At 40.8% G+C, this 21,659-nt stretch overlaps 1 protein-coding gene across 33 annotated transcripts in view; it reads left to right on the top strand.

The window, feature by feature from the left end:
- Positions 1–21,659, top strand: part of LOC310892792 (uncharacterized protein) — a 332,085-nt gene that overhangs the window by 8,569 nt on the left and 301,857 nt on the right. For 14 of the 33 annotated variants that reach the window (XR_014578414.1, XR_014578415.1, XR_014578428.1 and 11 more), the window contains exon 2: positions 9,788–9,904. Coding sequence is in view for 12 of the 33 variants with exons in the window: in XM_083821020.1 (XP_083677146.1) it covers positions 9,788–9,904 (117 nt within the window). In the remaining 21 variants the exon portion in view is untranslated. The other 19 variants (XR_014578432.1, XR_014578433.1, XR_014578434.1 and 16 more) reach the window with 18 other exon arrangements.

Below are 21,659 nucleotides of genomic sequence, written 5' to 3' on the forward strand. Positions count from 1 at the left end.
GACTCATATCACCCTCAGCCTTAAAACAGCTTCAGGGAGGACATTGACTCCTTTAGGCCAGGAAGACTCAGGTAATGAGTAATTGGCTGAGAGGCTGGTGTCGAGACAGGAGCTTTGGGTTCTTTGACCACGGGGCAGTTTACTCGACCCCTGTCCTGTTGTTGATGGATGGAACTCACCTGTCTCAAAGGGGGAAATGAATCCTAGCACAGGAGCTAGCAGGACTTGTCAAGAGAGCTTTAAACTAGCTATGACGGGGGAAGGGGGTAAAACAGTGCTCACCAGAGAAGAGCCTAGGGGAACAATGCTGAAGCTGCGGATGAGGCAGATGTCTCATCTGAAGTGCATCTTCACCAGTGTCCAGAGAAGGGCAACAAAATTGGTGAAGGGCTTGGAACACAAGTCCTGTAAGGAGCAGCTGAAGGAGCTGGAGTTGTTTAGTCTGGAGAAGAGGAGGCTCAGGGGAGACCTCATTGCACTCTACAACTTCCTGAAAGGAGGTTGAGATGAGGAGGGGGTCAGCCTCTTCTCTCAGATAACTAATAATAGGACTTGAGGAAATGGCCACAAGTTGCACCAGGGAAGATTTAGATTAGATATCAGGAAAAACCTTTTCTCTCAAAGAGTGGTCAGGCACTGGAACGGCCTGCCCAGGGAGGTGGTGGAATCACCGTCCCTGGCAGTGTTCAAGAAGCGCCTGGACGAGGCACTATGAGATATGATTTAGTAGCTTAGTGGGTAGAATTGATGATAGGAGGATGGTTGGACTAGATGATCTTGTAGGTGCTTTCCAACCTTGTGTTTCTATGATTCTATGATTTGGAATTATTGCCCCCATGGTGCAAGCTCCCTTCCATCCTAGGGACAACACCTTCTTGGCTTCACTGCCACATAGCCAATACCATCCCTTGCCATTCGGGACAGGTCATCCGTTTACAGGATTCCCCTGTTGTATCTGGTGTGCATTATCATAGAATCATAGAAACGTATATTAGCATTCCTGTAAATACCATATTCGGTACAGTATGGATAATTCCCTTCTTCATGGATAATTCCACACACAGGGTCAGTACTATTGCCCCCTGAATTTCTGTCAATGTTGTTTAGAAGGCACCTTTGATAACAAGTTATATTGTAGCCAGGATTATGTGTAGGGAGCTCTGCTTCTAAGTCTGTTTCCTCCCAGGACTGAGTATGATCCGTCGTTTTTTAGAAATGTAGAGAATCCAGACACAGTTGCTGCGGGTAATGGAATAGCAATCAGAGACAAGGCCTCTTCAGTGTTTCTAGGCATCTGGGAGCAAATCCAACAATTATTTTGAGAGAGAACTCGAGAGATGTTCTGGATTGATTGGAAATGTTGATTTTCCCCCCATCCTATCATTAATCCATTGAGAACAGGTATTTCTAAAATAAGCTTAAAATACATCATCTCTTAAAATACATCTCCATATATACCCCTCTAATAATTAAAATAATAATAATAAAAACAATAAAAATCACAAACTAATAAGGATTCTTCTGGTGGGGATTGAATACCCCTCCCACCCCCTTTCCTTTTCTCCCACTTCCAGGGAGTGTTCCCTGGAAACACTCTGATTCTGTGTAATTCAATCCCTTTTATCCATAATTCATTAAGAATTCTTCTATGAGTAGTTATAATTTTACAATAGTTAGTTTTAACAGTTCTAACCTTAAAAGTCTTTGTTAAGGCAGTCTCTCAGGTTTCAGGGTTAACTGATGCTTCTACCTGGGTATAATGATTCCACCCTTTCTCAGCCGTTCTTACTGCTATCTCAGTAGTCAGGAGCACTTGGAACAGTCTGTCCCACTCAGAGAGCTTCGATTCTCTCCATGTCTGTATCAGAACCCAATCTCCTGCTCGGAACAGATGAATCGGGACTTCCAAGGGTGGGGTCTGAACTAACAATCCATGGGTCCTGAGAGATGACAAAGAGGACAACAGCCCGAGTATGTAGTTTTTAAGAAAAGCATCTCTTGTCTTGAATTGAGGTAATTCCCCTCTGCCCAGGTACGGCAATCCAAATAATATTTCATATGGTAAAACTCCCACATCTTTCTTTTGGTGCTGTTCGAGTTTGTAGAAGTGGTAAACACTTTGTTCAGGGGAGCTGAGTTTCCAGAACTTAGTTAATTGCTTCTTTACTGTGTGATCCGTTCCACTCTTCCAGAACTGGAAGGATGCCAAGGGGTGTGAAATTCTCATTTAATTCCTAGAGTCTGCATTAGCTCTTGCAATATTGGCACGTAAAGTGACTTCCTTGATCAGAGTCAATATTCTCAATGATTCCATACCTGGGAATTATCTCTTCTAGAATTACTTTATCTACCATGCTCGCAGTAGCAGACGCTGAAGGGAAAGCTTCCACCCACCCTGACAAATGATTGACTAAGACTAATAAGTATTTAAATATACCTACTCAAGGGAGTTCTATAAAATCTACTTGTACATTGAGGAAGGGTTGAATTCCTGGTTCTCGCCCCCCTTTGGGCTGACTGTGGGTAATTTTCTTATTTACCTTTTGGCACAACTCCTGCATACTTGTTTAGCCAGAGTATATATGTTCGTACACATACATATTTCCATAGTACAGTGTAACACATTGATTAAATTCCCCAATGACTGCCTTTATGTAAAACAGTTAATATTTGCCTCATTAGCACTTTATTCATCATCAGGAAGTATCCATTTTCCTTCAGACTCCGTGGCTCCTAATTCCTTAAAAACCTCTCTCTCTTTTTCACTAAATATCTGCTTTTCCAGTGGGTACTTTCAGACACTAGATGCTCTAAATATTTGATTTCTCTTTCCACATACTGTAAATTATTTTTTGATACTCTCAAGCCCTGTTTTCCCAGAAAGTTTAATAGCTTATTAGTGGCTTCCTTCACAACTGTTTTCTCCTGTCCTGACAATAAAAGATCATCCACATATTGTAACAGTAACACCTCCTCTGGAGGTTGGAATTACTCCAAAATTTGTTCTAGCACTTGCCCAAATAAAGTACAGTACAGGCTGGGGGATGACCTGCTGGAGAGGAGCTCTGTGGAGAAGGACCTGGGGATACTGGTGGACGACAGGTTGGCCACATGCCAGCAGTGTGCCCTAGTGGCCAAGAAGGCAAATGGATCCTGGCGTGCATTAAAAAAGAGCGTGGCCAGCAGGTCAAGGGAGGTGATTCTCCCCCTCTATTCTGCTCTGGTCAGGCCTCACCTGGAGTACTGTGTCCAGTTCTGGGCTCCCTGGCACAAAAAAGACAGGGATCTCCTGGAAAGAGTCCAGCAGAGGGCCACAAAGATGATACGGGGCCTGGAGCATCTTCCCTATGAGGAAAGGCTGAGAGACCTGGGTCTGTTCAGCCTTGAGAAGACTGAGGGGATCTTATCAATGTTTATAAATACCTTAAGTGTGGGAGACAGTGGGATTTGGCCAAGCTCTTTTCAGTGGTTTGTGGGGACAGGACAGGGGGCAATGGCCAAAAAATGGATCACAGGAAGTTCCGCAACAACATGCGAAAGAACTTCTTCACAGTGAGGGTGACGGAGCACTGGAACAGGCTGCCCAGGGAGGTTGTGGAGTTGTCTCCTCTGGAGATATTCAAGGCCCGTCTGGACGCCTACCTGGGCAACCTGTTCTAGGGAACCTGCTTTGGCAGTGGGGTTGGACCCGATGATCTCTTGAGGTCCCTTCCAACCCCTACAATTCTGTAATTCTATGAAATTCGGTGGCCCTGTAAACCCCTGAGATAAAACTGACCATCTATATTGTTGCTTCTGCTCCATTTCAGGGTCTTTCCACTCAAAGGCAAATATATCTTTGCTCTCAGGGTCTGAGAGCACCACTTTAATAACACCGTTATTCCAGTCTAACAATTTACTATTTGAATTTCATCATCAACTACCTTCCCAACAAGTTAGTCCCTGCCTCGGGTACATACAATAATTGCCCAGTGATCATTCTATCCCTAGTCTCAGCTTGGTGTCCCCAAAATGTAGCACTGGCATCTCAGTCTCTTCTACCACCATCACATTAAGGTTTTCATTAGTTAATTTAAGCCCCGATACATTACAGGCCAGCAATGACCTAGCTGTCTCCGTGTATTGGGTTTATGTGCAGTGGTGGCCTCTGTGAGAAGAATCCAGCAGCTACCTCATGTTAGATAAGGGCCAGTTTCAGCTGGCTCCAAAGGGGCCCACAGCTGCCCAGGGCTGAGCCATGAGCAATGCAGTTTTTGCCTCTGTGAGAGCACATCCAAGAAAAGGAAAAACAAAACAAAACAAAACTAATGTACAGCAGCAGCTGGGGGAGCAAGGAGTGAGAAATCTCCCTGCAGACCCCAATGTCAGTGCAGAAGGAGGGCAGGAGATGCTCCAGGTGCTGGAGCTGAAGTCCCCCGCAGCCCACAGAGAGACCCATGGTGGAGCAGGTTGTCCCCCCCCCGCAGCCCATGGTGTACCACGGCAGAACAGATCTCTATGCTGCAGCCCGTGGAGAGGAGCCCATGCAGGAGGAGGTGAATGGGGGGGATCTGCTGCCCATCGGGGTCCCAAGCCGGAGCAACCCGCTCCTGATGGATAGAACCCGCAGCACAGACCCACACCTGGAACAGCTCCCAGAAAGCAGCTGCCCGTGGAGAAAACCACACAGGACCAGCCCAGGAAGGTCAGCACCCCGCGGGAGGGACCCTATGCCAGATGAGGGGAGAGAGCGACCGTGAAGGAGAGGTGGGAACAAAGCACCATGGGCCGACTGCAGCCTCCACTCCCGGTGCTCCCGCCCCACTCAGGGCAGGGAAGAGGTGGAAGAGAGTGGATGGGGGAAGGTGCCCCCCGCTTGTTTCTCTGTTTCTCACTGCTCCAGCTCCTAATTCACTGAGACTCCCTTTCGCCCTTCCATCTTTTGCTTCGTCCGTCTCCAGCTGTGCCCCTCGCAGGACTACGGAACCGCGGATCGGGACTCCACACTCACTTCACGCTAAAAGTGCATCTCATTCACGCTCCAAACAAGAGTCTCCAGTCCCTCAGTGCTTCACAGAGCCTGTCTTCAGTTTAAGAGTCTCGGTCCTTTGCCAGCCATACCCCCAACTCACCACCCCCAACAGGCTCGCTGAAATCAGCGGGGTGCACCTTCCTGTCTGTGGTGGCAATAACTCTCTGGTAGGCGACAAGATCCCAGAGAAGCACCAAAATTGTGAGAAAAATCTCATTTTTTTTTCAGACAGGATCTTCTGTGAAGCTATTTTATTCACGATTGCAATGGTGGGTGTCCTGCAAATAGGAGAGCACAGTAAAAGTATATCGTAACCTTATATTCCCTATTACCCGACACCTGATTCCTCCCCTGTTTCCTCATTGGCTGAGTACTACAGGTTCACAAACTACTCGATGCTTATTACTATACCATATATGTACAATTTTATTTGATCAACCATTAATTTCTTCTTTTCCTTTTTTTTTCCTCCTCCTTCTCTTGTGACTAGAGGGCCTGTGATTTTTTGGTTTTACTCATTTTGTACTGCTCATCCTGTTTTTTCTTAGCTACCCTCCTTATTTTGGGACAGTGGGACCTTCCCCTTATCTGCTTAACATACTCCTCACTGCTATGCCACTGTCATGCCTGCACAATCACTTTTGAATATGCAAGGTTAGTGGAGTTTTCCACTGCAAAAACACATTCTACTGCAAAAACACAACTTTGTTTCTCACACACGGATGGTAGCAAATGCCCTGTGGGGGTGGTTGCAGCAATGGAAGCAGAACAACTGGCAGCACAGGGGCAAACCCATCTGGGTTGCTGCATTGTGGCAAGATATTGCTGCCTGGGTAGAGAACCTGGTTGTAAAAGTATGCCATGTAAATGCTCATGTACCCAAGAATCAGACCACTGAAGAACATTGAAACAACCAGCAGGTGGATCAGGCTGCTAAGATTGAAGTAGCTCAGGTGGACCTGAACTGGCAACATAAGGGTGAATCATTTATAGCTCAGTGGGCCTGTGACACCTCAGGCCATCAAGGCAGGGGTGCAACATACAGATGGGCTGATGATCGAGGGGTGGACCTGACCATGGACACTATAGCACAGGTTATTCATGATTGTGAACCATGTGCTGCAATCAAGCAGACCAAACAGTCAAAGCCTCTTTGGTATGGAGGACGATGGCTGAAATATAAATATGGAGAGGCCTGGCAGACTGATTACATCATACTCCCTCAAACCCGCAACGGCAAGCGCCACGTACTTACAATGGTGGAAGCAACCACCGGATGGCTGGAAACATATCCTGTGCCCCATGCCACCACCCGGAACACTATCCTGGGCCTTGAAAAGCAAGTCCTATGGTGACATGGCACCCCAGAGAGAATTGAGTCAGACAATGGGACTCATTTCTGAAACAACCTTATAGACACTTGGGCCAAAGAGCATGGTATTGAGTGGGTGTATCACATCCCCTATCATGCACCAGACTCTGGGAAAATCGAGCGATACAATGGACTGTTAAAGACTACACTGAAGGCGAAGGTTGCTGGGACACTCAAAAATTGGGATATGCATTTGGCAAAGGCCACCTGGTTAGTCAATGCTAGGGGATCTGCCAACTGAGCTGGACCTGCCCAATCAAACCTGTTACGTACTGTAGAAGGGGATAAAGTCCCTGTGTAGTGCACGTAAAAAATGTGCTGGGGAAGGTGCTCTTGGGGCTCCCTGTTGGGGAATAGAACCCAGGCGGGGGTACTAACCACTATGCCAACATGCCAACTAGCTCAGTCAGTAGAGTGCGAGACTCAACCTCAGGCTTGGGGGTTTGAGTCCCATGTTGGAGCCAAATAGCTTGTGTGGTTTAACCTGGCCAGCAGCTAAGCACCACACAGCCATTTGCTCACCCTCCCCAGTGGGATGGGGAAGAGAAGTGAGGAAAAAAAAATTAAAAAGAAAAGCTTGTGGGTTCCTAAATCCAAAACACAGCACCATGCCAACTACTAGAAGGAAATTTAGCCCGAACCTAGCTGAAACCAGGACACTTAGGTTTTGAAAGGCTCTGAAAGCAAACCCTGTAAGTTACTGAATTAATGATTTAGTAATGATTTAGTAAGGTACTTAGCTTGTGAACCCTTTTAATATCTAACTTGAGCCACAGATGTCTCCAAACTGACAGGTGTATCTGATTACCTGTTCGGTTTCCCTCCACCTAGCTTCTTAGAGGTCTTAGGTGGGAGTTCATTACTTCTCACCTGCTAAGCACGGAAGCAGTGGCTACCAGTTAGACATGAGAATCTGGGGTGCTCTACCCCAGCTATAATAGTACTAAAAACTTCTAATGTGATACAGATGTTGCTACACCATTCTTATATTGCTTCTAAATTTAAATAGGAAAAATCTTATCATTATTCTTCATTAAACTGCATAAACAATCCTGATACTGCAGTGAGGTCCTCATCGGACAATATCTGGTTCCACAGATGGCCCTCAGAGGGATCTTGTATATATAATGGACTTGGTAATGCACTAACAGAAATGAGGTTAGAAGATACAGTCTTTATAACAGGCAACGTAATACCTCAGTGATAAATTTATTTTTAAATGCATCAGATCAGGTTATGCTTTTGGTTACGTGGATCTAAAGGTGCTTGCCTGTGCCAGGGATTTTCATGCATTTAAGGAAGATCAGAATCTGGCTTCAGGTACGTATATACTTATTCAGTAAAAATACATTATTATTATTTATTTTTGCTTTGAATTTCCAAACTATAATAACTAAAGTTTTAATATATCATTGGTATTTCTTTAGACAACAGCGAATCCCAATGATTAGAAGATTCCAAATACTTTAAAGGACATTTTATGTTCATTTATTTTTAGCTTTTATTTTTGGATTGTAATAGAGTCAGCAATAAATCTCTGATAACACAAGTGAAAATGTCATAGTCTTTCACACCCATACTGCTTCAGCAAAAGCCTTATCTACAACTAATTTCAGACTTTGCTACACTCCTTTGTATGACAGATTTATCCATGTTAGCTGATTTCCTGCCAACTGACTGCACCTGGCTCACTCTAAATTAGTTACAGCTAATTGTCAACAAATGGCAAGAAGGTACTCTTACCATTTTCTCTTGGCTGTTTATCTGGCAAATGTAGTTGTATTTTTTACATTTTTTTCTGTATGTGCACAGCTGCATTAAGTTGTGTTAAATTACTCATTAATTCAACATGTATTTGATCTTTTTGTTGTTTTATGTTTTTGTTTTTTTTTTATTTTATTGTTAAGTGTAATTTTTTATTATCTTTCACAAGATAAGCAAAGAACAGTTGTCTTCCTCTATTCACTAGTTATGAATCTTGAAGTAAAAACTTCTCCTTAAACACTAGGTGGTTCCCTGAGGGGTTCATATATACTATCCTAATGCTTTCTTAGTTGTGATATTCATGTTGCAATTAACAGGGCTGTAGATACAAATGTCAAATTTTTGTGAAACTCTAGCTTTCTGTAGACAGTGAAATTAAAAATTATCTTACAGATTTTAATTAATATTAGTAAAGTAGGTAAATAACTAATTGAATACCATCTGTTTGCTTACAGTGAGAATTACAAACGTATCTGTTATTCTATTTCATGAATATTCTGTCCTCAAACTATTTTCTAAGATACTGCTTCTACAAACCTGCTTTTTTGAACTTGCAGGGTCTTAAAAAACAAAACAATAAAACAAAACAAACAACACCTTCCTTCCCCCCCCCCCCCCCCCCCCAACTTTTTAGGGAAATTATTCATACTAATTGTTCTAGATATTTTCTTTGGGACTATCATTTTTAGTTTATTTGCCCCTCCTTTCCTCTCAGAGTTAAAAAGGCAACGCCAAACAATGTTTTGTAGCATCCCTTCCCCTTTTCTCTCTATATGCCTTAATTAGAAGGGAAGGGGAGAATCTATCACGTGCTTGCGAGGGAGGGCGCTGTTTTGCTGAAATAGCACCTGTTCTAGTAGAGTTTAAAACAAGCTCATAGTGAGAAAATCAAGGTGCTTGCAACATTGAGGATTTTTTCTTCTCTGCAGAACTGGTTTCAGTAGCCAGTTTGTAGGTTAAAAAAAAAAAAAAATAATCCTGAACAGCTACCTGAACAGCTACCTGAACTACATGAGAAAACAGACTGACCTGGGCTAGTAACTGGACAACTGACTAAATGAGAAAGTGGAGGTTTTTGTGTCACAATAAAGGGGAAGGGGGGAGAGAGTAAAATAAACAACCCAAGCAAGAAAACTCTTGTAGTTTCTATTGCCTTTCTTCCATCTATGTGTGAGAGTAAGTGGGAAGGGAAGAATCTCAAAGGTAATGTTCTACATTGCAGCCTTGTCTTGGAACAATGCTGTACTACACAGAAAAGCTTTTAAGTGTGATTCAGTGAAGCTCTTGTTGTTCAGGGCTCCTAAACTGGGCAAGATTGGAACCTGTTGTTTGATTTTTGTTGTTGGTGTTTGCTGTTGTTTTTGCTAAACTTAAAACCTCTGTATAAAAGGTAGATGCAAGCATTTTCAAAGCAACTTACTTCCATTTTGTAATAGCCTATGAGATCAGTCTTGAACAAACAGAGGAAGGGAGGTTCTGAATTAAAAAGCATTTTTACAGGTAGGTGTTTATTAAAGTAATGATGGATGCATACTGAGGAAACTTGTGGTGTTTTTTCTGTGTTACATCCCCCAGTCTCCCTCCACCGTGAGGTATATTTCCTGTTATAACTAAACATCCAATATTTTTTCTTTATATAGCATCCAGTAATGCAATGGCTGGACGACCACGATGTGTCAGATTAACTGGGTGGACACACTGGATATTATCAACAATTCTGCTGCTGTGGAGTTACCAGATCAGTGGACAAGGACAAGGTAAGTGAAGATCTTTTAATACTGAGCTGTTTGTTAAAAAGGTTCTCTTTTTTTTTTTTTTTTTTTGTCAGCAATATTTTATTTACTTAATATTGCATAGGATTTCTTGGAGAAACAAGGGTTTGTGATGAAGTACTGAAGTTGTGTGTTATGCTTGACAGGGAATAATAACGTCAATCTGAAATATTTCAGTTGAAAAGTCAAGTGCTGTTTGGAAAATGTTGTCTTAGTGCCTGATGAGACTATCCAGATGCTTGAATCTGTTTTCTTGTGCTCTGTGACTGGAGTGTGTCTCTGATTGTTTAGGTGTGGAAAAATTGTTGCTGAAGAGATTATAGACAGACACTTTGCATTACTTAGCTGTGATATCTGCAATGAACATGTAATATTCAAAATATCTGTTGCATGCTATAAATATTTTCCATGTTGTGTTTCCATCTTACTGATGGCAGCGCATAATAACAGCTGCAAGAATGCAGAGAGGCAAAAAAAAAAATCAAGCTTAGTGTTTTTGTTTACATAATGAAGCATTATTGCATGTTTCTGATGAAACTTGGTTTCTGAAACTAAGTTCTGATGAACTTAGACTGTATCAAAGGTCTGGTACTGAGGGAGGTAACGGGAGACATACTTAATATGCAAGCATTTTCTGGTGTTTTTTTGTCATTTGTTTTGTGTTGAACAGGGTGGGAGGAAACTAAGTGATAATTCAAAGGTACTGAAATTAAAGGGAAGTAGATAGCCATTTCTTGTTGATATATGTCAGACCAACTTCAGGAAATGTTACAGGAGAGCTGAGATTGTCATGCATTTAGTTCACTCTCCCAAGTGGGGAAAAATGCTGTGCTTTTTCCAGCTACAGTTTATCTTACTTATTTTAGTACAAGAATGATGCCAGGTAGTGTATGTGACCAATGGTGGATCCTTTCTACTGTGCAGTTTGGACAGAAGTGGTAGTTCTTGACTGCTGGAATGATAATGGTGTTTACATTTTGTGCAGATCTAGGCATAGAAATTGTCTGTAAACATTGTGTTGCAGTTCAGTAGGAAACTTCTGCTGAAACTCAAATGCATGGAAATTGATGTTATCTCCGCAGATATTAAAAGCTGACCAAAGAACCCATGCAGCATATCTGTGGGATAAGTTATGAAGATTTTGCAGCTAATCACCAGGCATGCAAAAAGGTTTTCTGTGATGTAAATTGTGTAGAAAAAAGTGAGTTGTTGTTTTAAAGACTTTGTTCCTTTAAAAAAGCTCTCATACTGTAGTCGCTGGCTTGAAAAAAAAAAAAAAAAGTATTTGAAGAATTATTGTGGTATTGTATTAAAATGCAAGTATGGTACATGTTTGTTTTATGAAATAGTGATGAATGGTGAAGCTATTTCTGCTGTGCACATTGGAAAGAAATGCTGAAACAGTAACTTTAAAGAATTTGTTTTGTGTTCACTTGTACTGTGAAAGGTACTTTACAGGCTTCTGAACATATTTAGAATTTCTGGATGATGAGAGGCATTGGGTATTGCACATTTGAGTTGATCTTATGGTTTTGTATGAGTAGATGCTTACGCACATGTTTAGTCTTGGTCATATGAGCATTGACATAAATTCCAAGCTGGCAAGTGTTGCCTTGAAACAAAGCAATGGATTAGAAAATGCTAGGTTAGTACTACTACACCTCTCGTGGAGGAGAAGTTTGGTCATGTCTCCTGTTTGTTTTCTGTAATTAACAAAACACAGCTTTATTGCATTTAAGGTTTAAATTATCTAAAATGTTATCTTCTCTGTTAATGTAAAAAAGTGGCAATAACTTCTTGATGGGGACAAAAGATGTGAAACTTGAGCAATGCTATTTTGTTTTAATTCGAAATCATATGGTTAGGTTGTTTTTGTGGCTTGTGTATATTAAGAAATTCATTTAATTAGGCCCAAAGTTACAAAGCTGGCTATGTTTCAGTGTTGGTAGACTTATACTGTGCTGTGATAGAAGTTTAGTATATCCTTTTGATAATACATACTGCAACTGCTGATGACTACTTAAACCTTCAAGTGAAATGTGAATCCTTAATCCTCTAGCAATTAAGTAGTAAATTAAAAGCAGGTAACATACTTTCTCAGTATAATGATATGTACAGGGTGTTTAGAAGATATGAAATTTCTTTAAGTTACCAGACGTATCTTTGAATTTTGCTGTGGATTTCTATTTTACATTTTTGTTTGAAGTAAAAGAAAAAAAAATGTAAAGCCTTGCAGGAAACTGAAAAGTAAAGGAGAACTCAAGTAATTTGAGTAAAATTGTGATGTGTGAATATTCAGAGTCTACCAGGACAATAAAATGAAGAAATAATTATCCTGTATCTGGGCACCAAATCAAAAAGGTTTTAAAGCCATATGGCTGCATTTAAAGAACTCAGCTTCTGAGTCACATAAATTCAGTGTGAATGGGTTGCTATGGAAGTTAGAGAGCTTCGAACACTTGTCCTACTGCCGTTTCCAATTGGAATAGTAAACTCAAATTAAAAACCCTCTGTTTTTCAACAGTTATTCCTGCCTCTTTCTACACATTACCCAAGCTATTATGTTTTTTGAGGTCCAGGAAGCTGAAGAGGAATGCTCATGTCTTGGTCTCTTTACACATTGTATACCATTAACTACTTCATTTTACCCAGTGAAAGTTTCAAATGCAGATTGAAGTATGGAAGAGACTCATTTTTTTCTGAGCTCTCGCACATTAATCAAATATGTTGCTTCCAGCATTTTACATTCACTCTGCTTTTCTCCCTTACCTGAATATTACAGCTTCATTTGTCTGTCTCCAGGAGAACCCCAGCATATATTTTATACTCATAAGTAATTAAAAAACACTTTCTCTCTTTAACATTGAACCATAAGAAATCTGAAGAATGTTTTGAAGCATCTAAACTTGTTTCTTTTCTTGGCAAACTTTGAGAATATCATACAACAGTAATTGCTCAATTGTTTGTTCAAGTAACCTAAAAGACTTCCAATCATATGATTTCTCTCACAGTATTAATGTTGATATGCTGTCTTAAGACAGAAGATGAATAATAAAACCTAATAATTTGTAGATTTACAAAAGAAGTGAATGTTTCATAATATGTAAAATTTCATGGCTGTGTAGAGTAGGTAGGTGCTGTCTTTGAAACTCTGGAGATGCTAAATGAAAAAGCATCTGTGCTCTCTGAAGAGTGCAGTAGTAATGCTGGTAATCTTGGGTGTATGCTTCTAAGTGTCTTTTTCTGTATGCAGAAAAAATCCTTCTGAATCTATTTTTTTCAGAGTTGTCAGTGTAAAGCATCGACAGGTTGTTTTCTTTAATGATCAATAATAAAGGCTGTGCAATATGCTAAAGCAGAGAGGCTTCAGAGCCCAGACTGCATGTACTAGAAAGTAATGGGTGTCGCTGGTGGGTTGATCTCTGGCCCCTGACTGCAGACACTTCTTTCCTCCTCCCAGCACAGTTCTATTTGGAGAAAATTATCTTAACTTTTAAATTGAAATGATGTCCCGGGGGGTGTTTTTGTTGTCCTCTTGTATTTGGTAACTATATCCAATGACAAAGCAGGTTACTCTCAGTGTTGCATTTAACTTGAAATTTGCAGGATACGTCAGTATACCCTCAGAAACAGTAAAAGAATGTCTTTGTTGGGCTTCAGAGTCACAAGGTTGATGCTTAAAGCTGAACATAAGCATTCAAATTATCTCCCTTCCATCTTTTTATCTGTGCTACTGAGAAAAACCATGTGCGCCCCATATGTTTTTCCCCCATATTCCCCAAACATACTCCAAAAACGATGAATAACAAGCTCATTTCTCAGTCTTGAGATTATTGTGGATTGTTTGTGGGAAGGAAGGCCTTGATAGATGATAGATTAAAGAGACTTTTTCATGGATCTAGCTTTATTAAATAGTTTTGACTATAGATAGGATGCTGAAATACAGTAACAATTCTAACTACTTAGAAATTGAAAATCTAAGCTTTGGAATTGCTATTAAACTAATTAGTATTGATCTGTACATCTGTCTGATGTACTGAAAATAACCACTAGAAACGGTACCTATTTCCAACCACTGCATATCACTGGGCTAAAACATCTCTAAGTAACTTCCTCTCACTGTCTGCTTGTCTGACAAGTTAATAAAAGGAATCAATATTTTATATATGTATGGTGTGTATGTGTATGCACATATAACACTACATTTATATAGTGGCTAGTGGCTTTGGTTTTAAAGAAGGAGAAAAAGATGGGTTAAGTCTCTATGTAGGAAGTAAGAGTCCCAAAATTGGTTTCAATTTCACACTTCAGCTGATCCTGATGTCGCAAACTGACACTGCAGTGTCACAGCTTGCCTCTAGCATGGCCAAATCTGCTAAGTATACGTGCGTAACCGAGCTCCTGTCTCCTGATGTGAAGATAGGCAGCTCCATGGTGACACTGAGTAGGACCCAGATGATGCTGCTGCCTGGACCTGCTTTGTGTGCAGGGAGCTTTTCTGGCCAACTGGTCACTCAGCCCCTCCAAAGCCTGTGGCATCACCTACTGGTGCATGAGATCTGTGCATGCACAGAGGAAGAAATGAGATTTGTTCTGGTTGCCACATGTGAGATGGCTGGCAGGCTTTTGTTTTTGTGTTAATTTTCACTAAAAACCTTTTGTCTTAAGTCATCCTTTCAAACTAGTCTTTCAAAAACTATTATGTGCAAAGCCACAGGTAATCTGTAGGTACCTCTTACAGTGTATAGCGTAGGGATAATGTAGCTCTTGGCGAAAGGTCATGGATACATTGGTGGGCAGTAACAAATATGAGTCAGCAGCATGCCCTGGAGATAATGCAAATGAGCTACATCATCTGTGGCATTAGCAAGAACGTGGTAGGTGGGCAGGTGGTAACAGTTGGGCTCCTGTAGTAGGCACTTATGCAGCTGTATCTGGGATACTGTATCAGGTTCTGGGCCCATCAAAATAAGATGTTGGCAAAATTTGCAGTGGAGGGTCACAGATCATTAGGGGGTCAGCACAAAGGTGTAGAGGAAGGCACAGGGAGACTTTCATCAAAAATTCACAAAAGCAGCAGTCATGAAGTGCAGGAAGAAAACTCACAGTCAGAGACAAGGAGGGGATTATTTACTGAGTGTATGGTCAAGCACTGACATGGGTTACCCAGAGAGGTCTGGGAACAACCATCCATGGAGATATTCAGGCCTTGATAGCACAAGGCCCTAGGCAACCCTATCTAATAGTAATGTTGGCCCTGTTTTGAGCAGGAGGTTTGATCCATATGACTTCAGAGGTCCGTTTCAACCTGGTCCTTCACCATGATTATGTGAAAATATATATCTACAAAATTAATTTCTCTTCTAAAAATAAGATGAACGAAATGCTTCCCAACAAACCAGGAATATAATGCAACTCCCTGCAACTATAAAGTTACTGATTTCAGCAAAATCTTAGCCCCGTAATTGTCTGCAAGAAGTTACTGTTTGTACTTAAGCAATATAACTTCAACAACATCTCAAACAGATGTTTCTCCCAACTTATGGCAAGGTCATCAGATCAAGTCAATTAGAGAGAGCATCAGCTGCTAGGTAAGCTTCACTTAATATTGCTCGCAGCATTCCCCTTGAAAGGATTCTCATACCTGGATTGTTTCCAGCAGACTTCTGATATTCAGCATGAGGGATTTCCTCAGACTATACCAGTGCCACCCTCTTCCCACCCCCCGCCCTAGTGTCTGAAATCCCATCCAAAATTTGCTGAGATGAAAAGTGTGCAGTTTCCACTATCAGCAGGGCCAGAGTAGCGGTAGATGGTGTATTACAGACACAAGAAGAGCAGCCGCTGCTGGAGCTGATCTGCTGATCCTTCCCTGGGAGCACAGTGAGAAGGCTGTTGTGGTTGGGCAATGGGGGGGGAGGAGGAGTTCTGCTGTGATTCCTCTTGAATTGCTAGATAACTTTCCTTCCTCTCATTAGAAGCAGTAAATACTGCCTAAACATCTTCACGTACTGGGAGGAAAGAAGTGTGTGGGAGAAAAGGACTATATAGGTTTGCAGCGTTCCTGGACCAGGTTAAGTTGAATTGCTGTTCCTCATTTTTGAACCTCTCGATACATCGGCACTCTGAAATAGAAAACTTGCCCACTTGGCTGGCACCGTAAATGGGGGAAGTTACAATTGCTTGTTTAAAAACTATACATGTGCTTACAGACATATTAGAACATGTCTGTATGTGTATATGTATGAATATGTGCTATACGTTTTAGGAATGTATTGTGCTTTGGAGAATGCATGTATGTTTTATCTAATTAATTTCCTATTAATAGGACTATCAGAAGGGAAGATCTGTGGGACAAAGCCAGTGCCTGCAAAAGCCACAAAAAAGCATGAGTCCTTGCACCATATTCTGTTACTTATGCAGGAAACATTTTTCTGGAAAGCAAATACTTGGGATAGGAAGAACTGGGGGGAGAGGTTACTTGGAGGAACTGCTATACTCATTTCTGAATCACTCTGTAGTTCTAGCTTAAACCACAAACTGCGCTTAAATATACTGTAAAACTTTCATTTAAATCAAATCACCAGCTACAGTTCATATCCCCTCCTACATAAGTAGGTGCAAATGAAAAATATATGTACTTTTAATGTCTCTCCAAAGATTATCAGAATGTGTTGTAGAATACATTAAATTGTTTCAAGGTAATCACTTCATCTCCTTTAAATGAAACTGATGCTCATTCCAGCAAAATAAAACTAATTCATACAGTTCTCCTGTGAAGCATCCTATTACAGAGAGCTGGAGAGCACTCACTTGGGATTCTGCACCTAGTCTGAGAGACTTGTGCTTTGATCCAAATTTAGATTTGGATGGCAGGCTTTAGCAATCTCTGCTTGTCCACTATGTCCAGGTGGTCTAGTAAGAATAACGGGAGATAGGACAACCAAAACTCTACAGGCATGTTGTGTTGCAATGCTGTTTCTCCTCTGTTCTTAGAGCTTCCTCACTGTGGAGCTCTAGTAGATGGTTAGTTAGCAGATGGATCACATCTAGTAGATGTGATGGAGGAACTGAGTGATGACTGTGCTGGCCCTGTCTTCTGTATCCTTACTGTGGAAGTGTAAAGGCATTTAGAGATATTTGACTGATTTCTGTAGTAATTTAGATTATTTTATTTTAAATACATTTTTTAATGTGTAAGTCTTTCCTTCAAAAATGGTGTTCTTGATATTTTAACAAAAATATATGATTCAAAAATACTCTTGGCAGTCACTGTTGTAGTAAGATTCATAAAGAATAATTAAAATTGGCAGTGAAGAGAATGATACAATGCATGTGGTATAAAACACTTTATCCTGGAACCTGTACAAGTACTAAGTGTCCTAATGTATATTTATTGAAATACAGCTCGGAGTTTTATTTGTATTGCATTTTAAATTCAAGTATTTCAGGATTGATTTGTCTTTTCTCCTGTACGTAATTTATTTTAAAAAGTTACCATACCCATAAACCATCAGGTCTTGGTAAGCTGAAGTGAACATCTAAAAGGATATTCTGTCGTGAAGCTCATAGTTCAAAGAAGCTTGTTTAATATGTTGGATAACTGAAATAGATTTGTTTTTCAGGAAGGTTACTTTCAGTTTTCAGCTGCTGTTTAGGTTTACTTGCTAAATAAACACCTACCTCTGATGGTAAGGTCACTTTTAGCCTTTTTAAAAACACAAATGAGTAAACGAGTCCCGTGAAAGCTTTATTAAAGTAAAAATACCAAGCCTGTCATAGCTTCTAACCCTAATAACTACCTTGCTATAAGTTCAGAGTTTGCCTATTTCCACGGTGTCAGCTCCTATACTGACTGATGCTTGGGAATTATATATCCATTTTTTTCTTTTGCCACTTGTTCTGGTTTTAGAGCCTCACTCTTGCAGGATGAATACAGCCCAGCAAAGGTTTTGGAATGGCAAAGCTTGACTGAAAAGGCCGAAGAGGTAACTCAAAAGCTGTATTGCCTATTGGTAACTGGTATGACAAATCACAATTTCTCAAAGCAAAAACCTGAGGCAAACAGTCTGCCAAAGCATCGGAATAAAACATGTTCAGTAACTAACAAATGGTGTGAAAATAAAGAAGGGACGGGGAGAGAGAGGCAGAGTAGGAAAGTAGTATCACTGGGGTAGAGTGAAATGAGGTTAAAAGGCTATCAGTAGCCCTTCTAGATCCCTTTTGAATAAAAGGAGAAGAATTGGAGACTACTGAACTGCAGGCATGTAAAGGCAGGTTGTCCTATGCCATATTTGCATGTAAATCCATTAAAGTTTGCACCAACTCCTTCTTAGGCCATTTCAGTGCTCTCTCTGGAGGTAAATTATTTCTTGAAGGTCGAGTTTTTATCTCATCACCAGTTATGGAATCCATCCAATGATGGCCATCTAAGAAATATTTTTATTAAAGAAAATTATATTGTTATACTTATTAGGTAACAGTTCATTAGAGGGAGGATCTTGTTAGCACTCTATTCAGAGACAGCGGTATTCAAAGAATTGTCTCGAATGTATTAGATGAAAGTGTGCAATGACTTGCTATTTCAGTACAGCCTTTCATTCACAGTTCCAAAATTACCAGTAAATGCACAATTAATTACATGACAATTTAACTTTGACAGCTCATTTCTGGATGAGATAAATGTAACTCGCAGATTTTCCATCTTGTTAAATGATGTTTCAGTGCTTCAGGAGTATGCTTCATAGTTGCAAGATCATAGCATTAAAAATACATGGATAAGGATAATGTCCAGCATACAGCTAAACAAAAACATCATATGATGGGTGAGCAATTGGCTGACGGGCAGGGCTCAAAGGGTTGTGGTAAATGGGGCCACATCTGGCTGGCGGATGGTCACTAGTGGGGTCCCTCAAGGCTCCATTTTAGGGCCAGTCCTCTTCAATGTTTTTATAAATGATTTGGATGTAGGACTAGAAGGTGTTTTGAGCAAATTTGCCGACGACACCAAACTGGGAGGAGTTGTGGACTCGGATGAGGGAGGAAAGGCCTTGCAGAGAGATCTGGACAGACTGGAGAGCTGGGCGATCACCAACCACATGAAGTTTAACAAAAGCAATTGCCAAGTCCTGCACCTGGGATGGGGCAACCCTGGCTATACGTACAGACTGGACGATGAGATGCTGGAGAGCAGCCCCGCAGAGAAGGATCTGGGGGTTGTGGTTGACAGCAAGCTGAATATGAGCCAGCAGTGTGCCCTGGCAGCCAGGAGGGCCAACCGTATCCTGGGATGCATCAAGCACGGCATTGCTAGTCAGTCGAGGGAAGTGATTGTCCTGCTCTACTCTGCGCTGGTGCGGCCTCACCTCGAGTACTGCGTGAAGTTCTGGGCACCACAGTACAAAAAGGACATTAAACTGTTGGAGAGTGTCCAGAGGAGGGCGACGAAGATGGTGAAGGGCCTAGAGGGGAAGACGTATGAGGAGCGGCTGAGGTCACTGGGCCTGTTCAGCCTGGAGAAGAGGAGGCTGAGGGGGGACCTCATCGCAGTCTAAAACTTCCTCGCGAGGGGGAGTGGAGAGGCAGGTGACCTATTCTCCGTTATCACCAGTGATAGGACCCGCGGGAACGGTGTTAAGCTGAGGCAGGGGAAGTTTAGGCTGAACATCAGGAAGAGGTTCTTCACCGAGAGGGTGGTTGCACACTGGAACAGGCTCCCCAGTGAAGTAGTCACTGCACGAAGCCTGTCTGAATTTAAGAAGCGATTGGACTGTGCACTTAGTCACATGGTCTAAACTTTTGGGCAGACCTGTGCGGTGCCAGGAGTTGGACTTGATGATCCTTATGGGTCCCTTCCAACTCAGGATATTCTATGATTCTATGATATTAATTTATGCATGCACATGAAAAGCAAGATCAGTCTATGTTGGTTGTTTCATTGTGCTATCCGTCAGTTGGAGAATGAGCTTAAGTGCTATAGCATTTATAAATCAGAAAACGTGCTGTACTTCAAGTACACTGTACATGGCATGGGTTTAAAATTATACATGTTTTAAAATAAGCGTAAATATGAAAAGTTTTCATGTGAAACTTCTAACTTCATCCGGCAGGTCTCACTGTCATTATCTCCAACTTGAAACTCAATGGCTGCACTGTTTACACATCCCTCACCCCCCCCCCCCCCCAAGTACTCAAACATACAAGGTCTATAAAAGAGTAAGATGCTTGTTATGAGGAATGCTTTATTTTGGCTTTCCATGTAGTTAAATATGCTGCTCTTGGAGATTATTGTGCCTGCTACTCTTCAGCAAAACAGGGGAGTGAGATGCTCTATTCAAATTTATGAAATAAAACTATTTTGCTGAATTGGCACCTTATCTGATGGAGGTTTTGTTTGATATAAGTTTTACAGACACAAGACAAAAAGTTTAAACTGTATGCAAAAAGTTTCTTATTTACCCTATTTACATTTGTTTTTGTGTTAAGGGTTGATATTTTTCATGGCTTGAGTGTAAAATCCAACTTCAATAGCCATTAACATTCTTGTACAGTTGATTAACCTGTTCCTTCTATGTGATTTTGTTGTTTCGGCTATTTGATTTATCTTGTTATCTTTTTATATGAAACATTTTGTTTTCCTTCATCTGGACCCTTTTAAAGAGTTAATTTCATGATTCTGTACTCTCAAGCTGAAAATAAATAACCTTCAGGGTAGGTGTGTGATGAGGGGCATCGTGTGCACAGGGCCAATATAACCAAACTACAATGAGCTTTAGCTTTGTGAGCTCTCAAGACATCTATACTTTTTTTTGGGCAGGTTTATTCTAATTAAGAAAGCAAGCAAATAATTTGGATTAATTTTAAGTGTTTAAATTTGACTACAGATCTAATAGGAATATAATCCAATGGAGAAACTTCTAACCACTTCTGGCCCATCTACGTTGTGTGCAGTCTTTCTTCATATCAACTGAGTGAAAATAATGTTGTGATTTATGCTTTATACCGCAGTCAGCTCGTAAATCTTACCATTCTTGAATCCCGGTAGATTCTTTGCTTCTTTACAAGGTCATTCACTGCAAAGGCCTGGGACTTTCTGATGACAGATTACATAAATATGAAATATTATTTTCTTTCAGTAAAAGGAAAAAAAAAAAAGAACAGACACTCTGTGTTCCTCAGCATTTTCTAGATTTGATAAGAACCCTGTATTAATTCTCAGACTTCCCAAATAAACTAAATAATAGCATTTAAAATGTTTCTTTTCATTTGTTTGTATTTAAATGTTTATTTACCTTGAGGTGTGTGATATGTTTTTCTCCAGTGAAACTGGATACAAGTAATATATTTATTGTGAAAATATTGCGATTAGTTGTTTAGATGAGGTGATTCTTGGAGAGGTGATTCTTGCAAATGTTATACTGGGAAATGAAGCATTCTAATTAAATTATATAGAAAAGCCCAGAAAGCATTTCTGTAAGAAAGCTTTACAAGCTTTCTGAAGGCAGCAGTCTTCTCACACCATAAAAGCCTGAGAACAAATGATTCTAATTCTTCTTACTGCTTGTTTTCATAGTAATAACTGTCATAGGTTAAAATAGATACTTCCATTAGAGCACTTGTATTAGGTTAGCCTAGCTTATTGAGAGGTAATAATCACTTTGATCCAAGAATGAGGATGGGGAAAAAAATCAAATTAATACAAAAGGAAGTTGCAAGTACCATGTAAGTGAATGAAGACAGG

This window comes from Anser anser (genome assembly GCF_964211835.1).
Source record: "Anser anser genome assembly, chromosome: 1".
In the NCBI taxonomy this organism is placed as follows: domain Eukaryota; kingdom Metazoa; phylum Chordata; class Aves; order Anseriformes; family Anatidae; genus Anser; species Anser anser.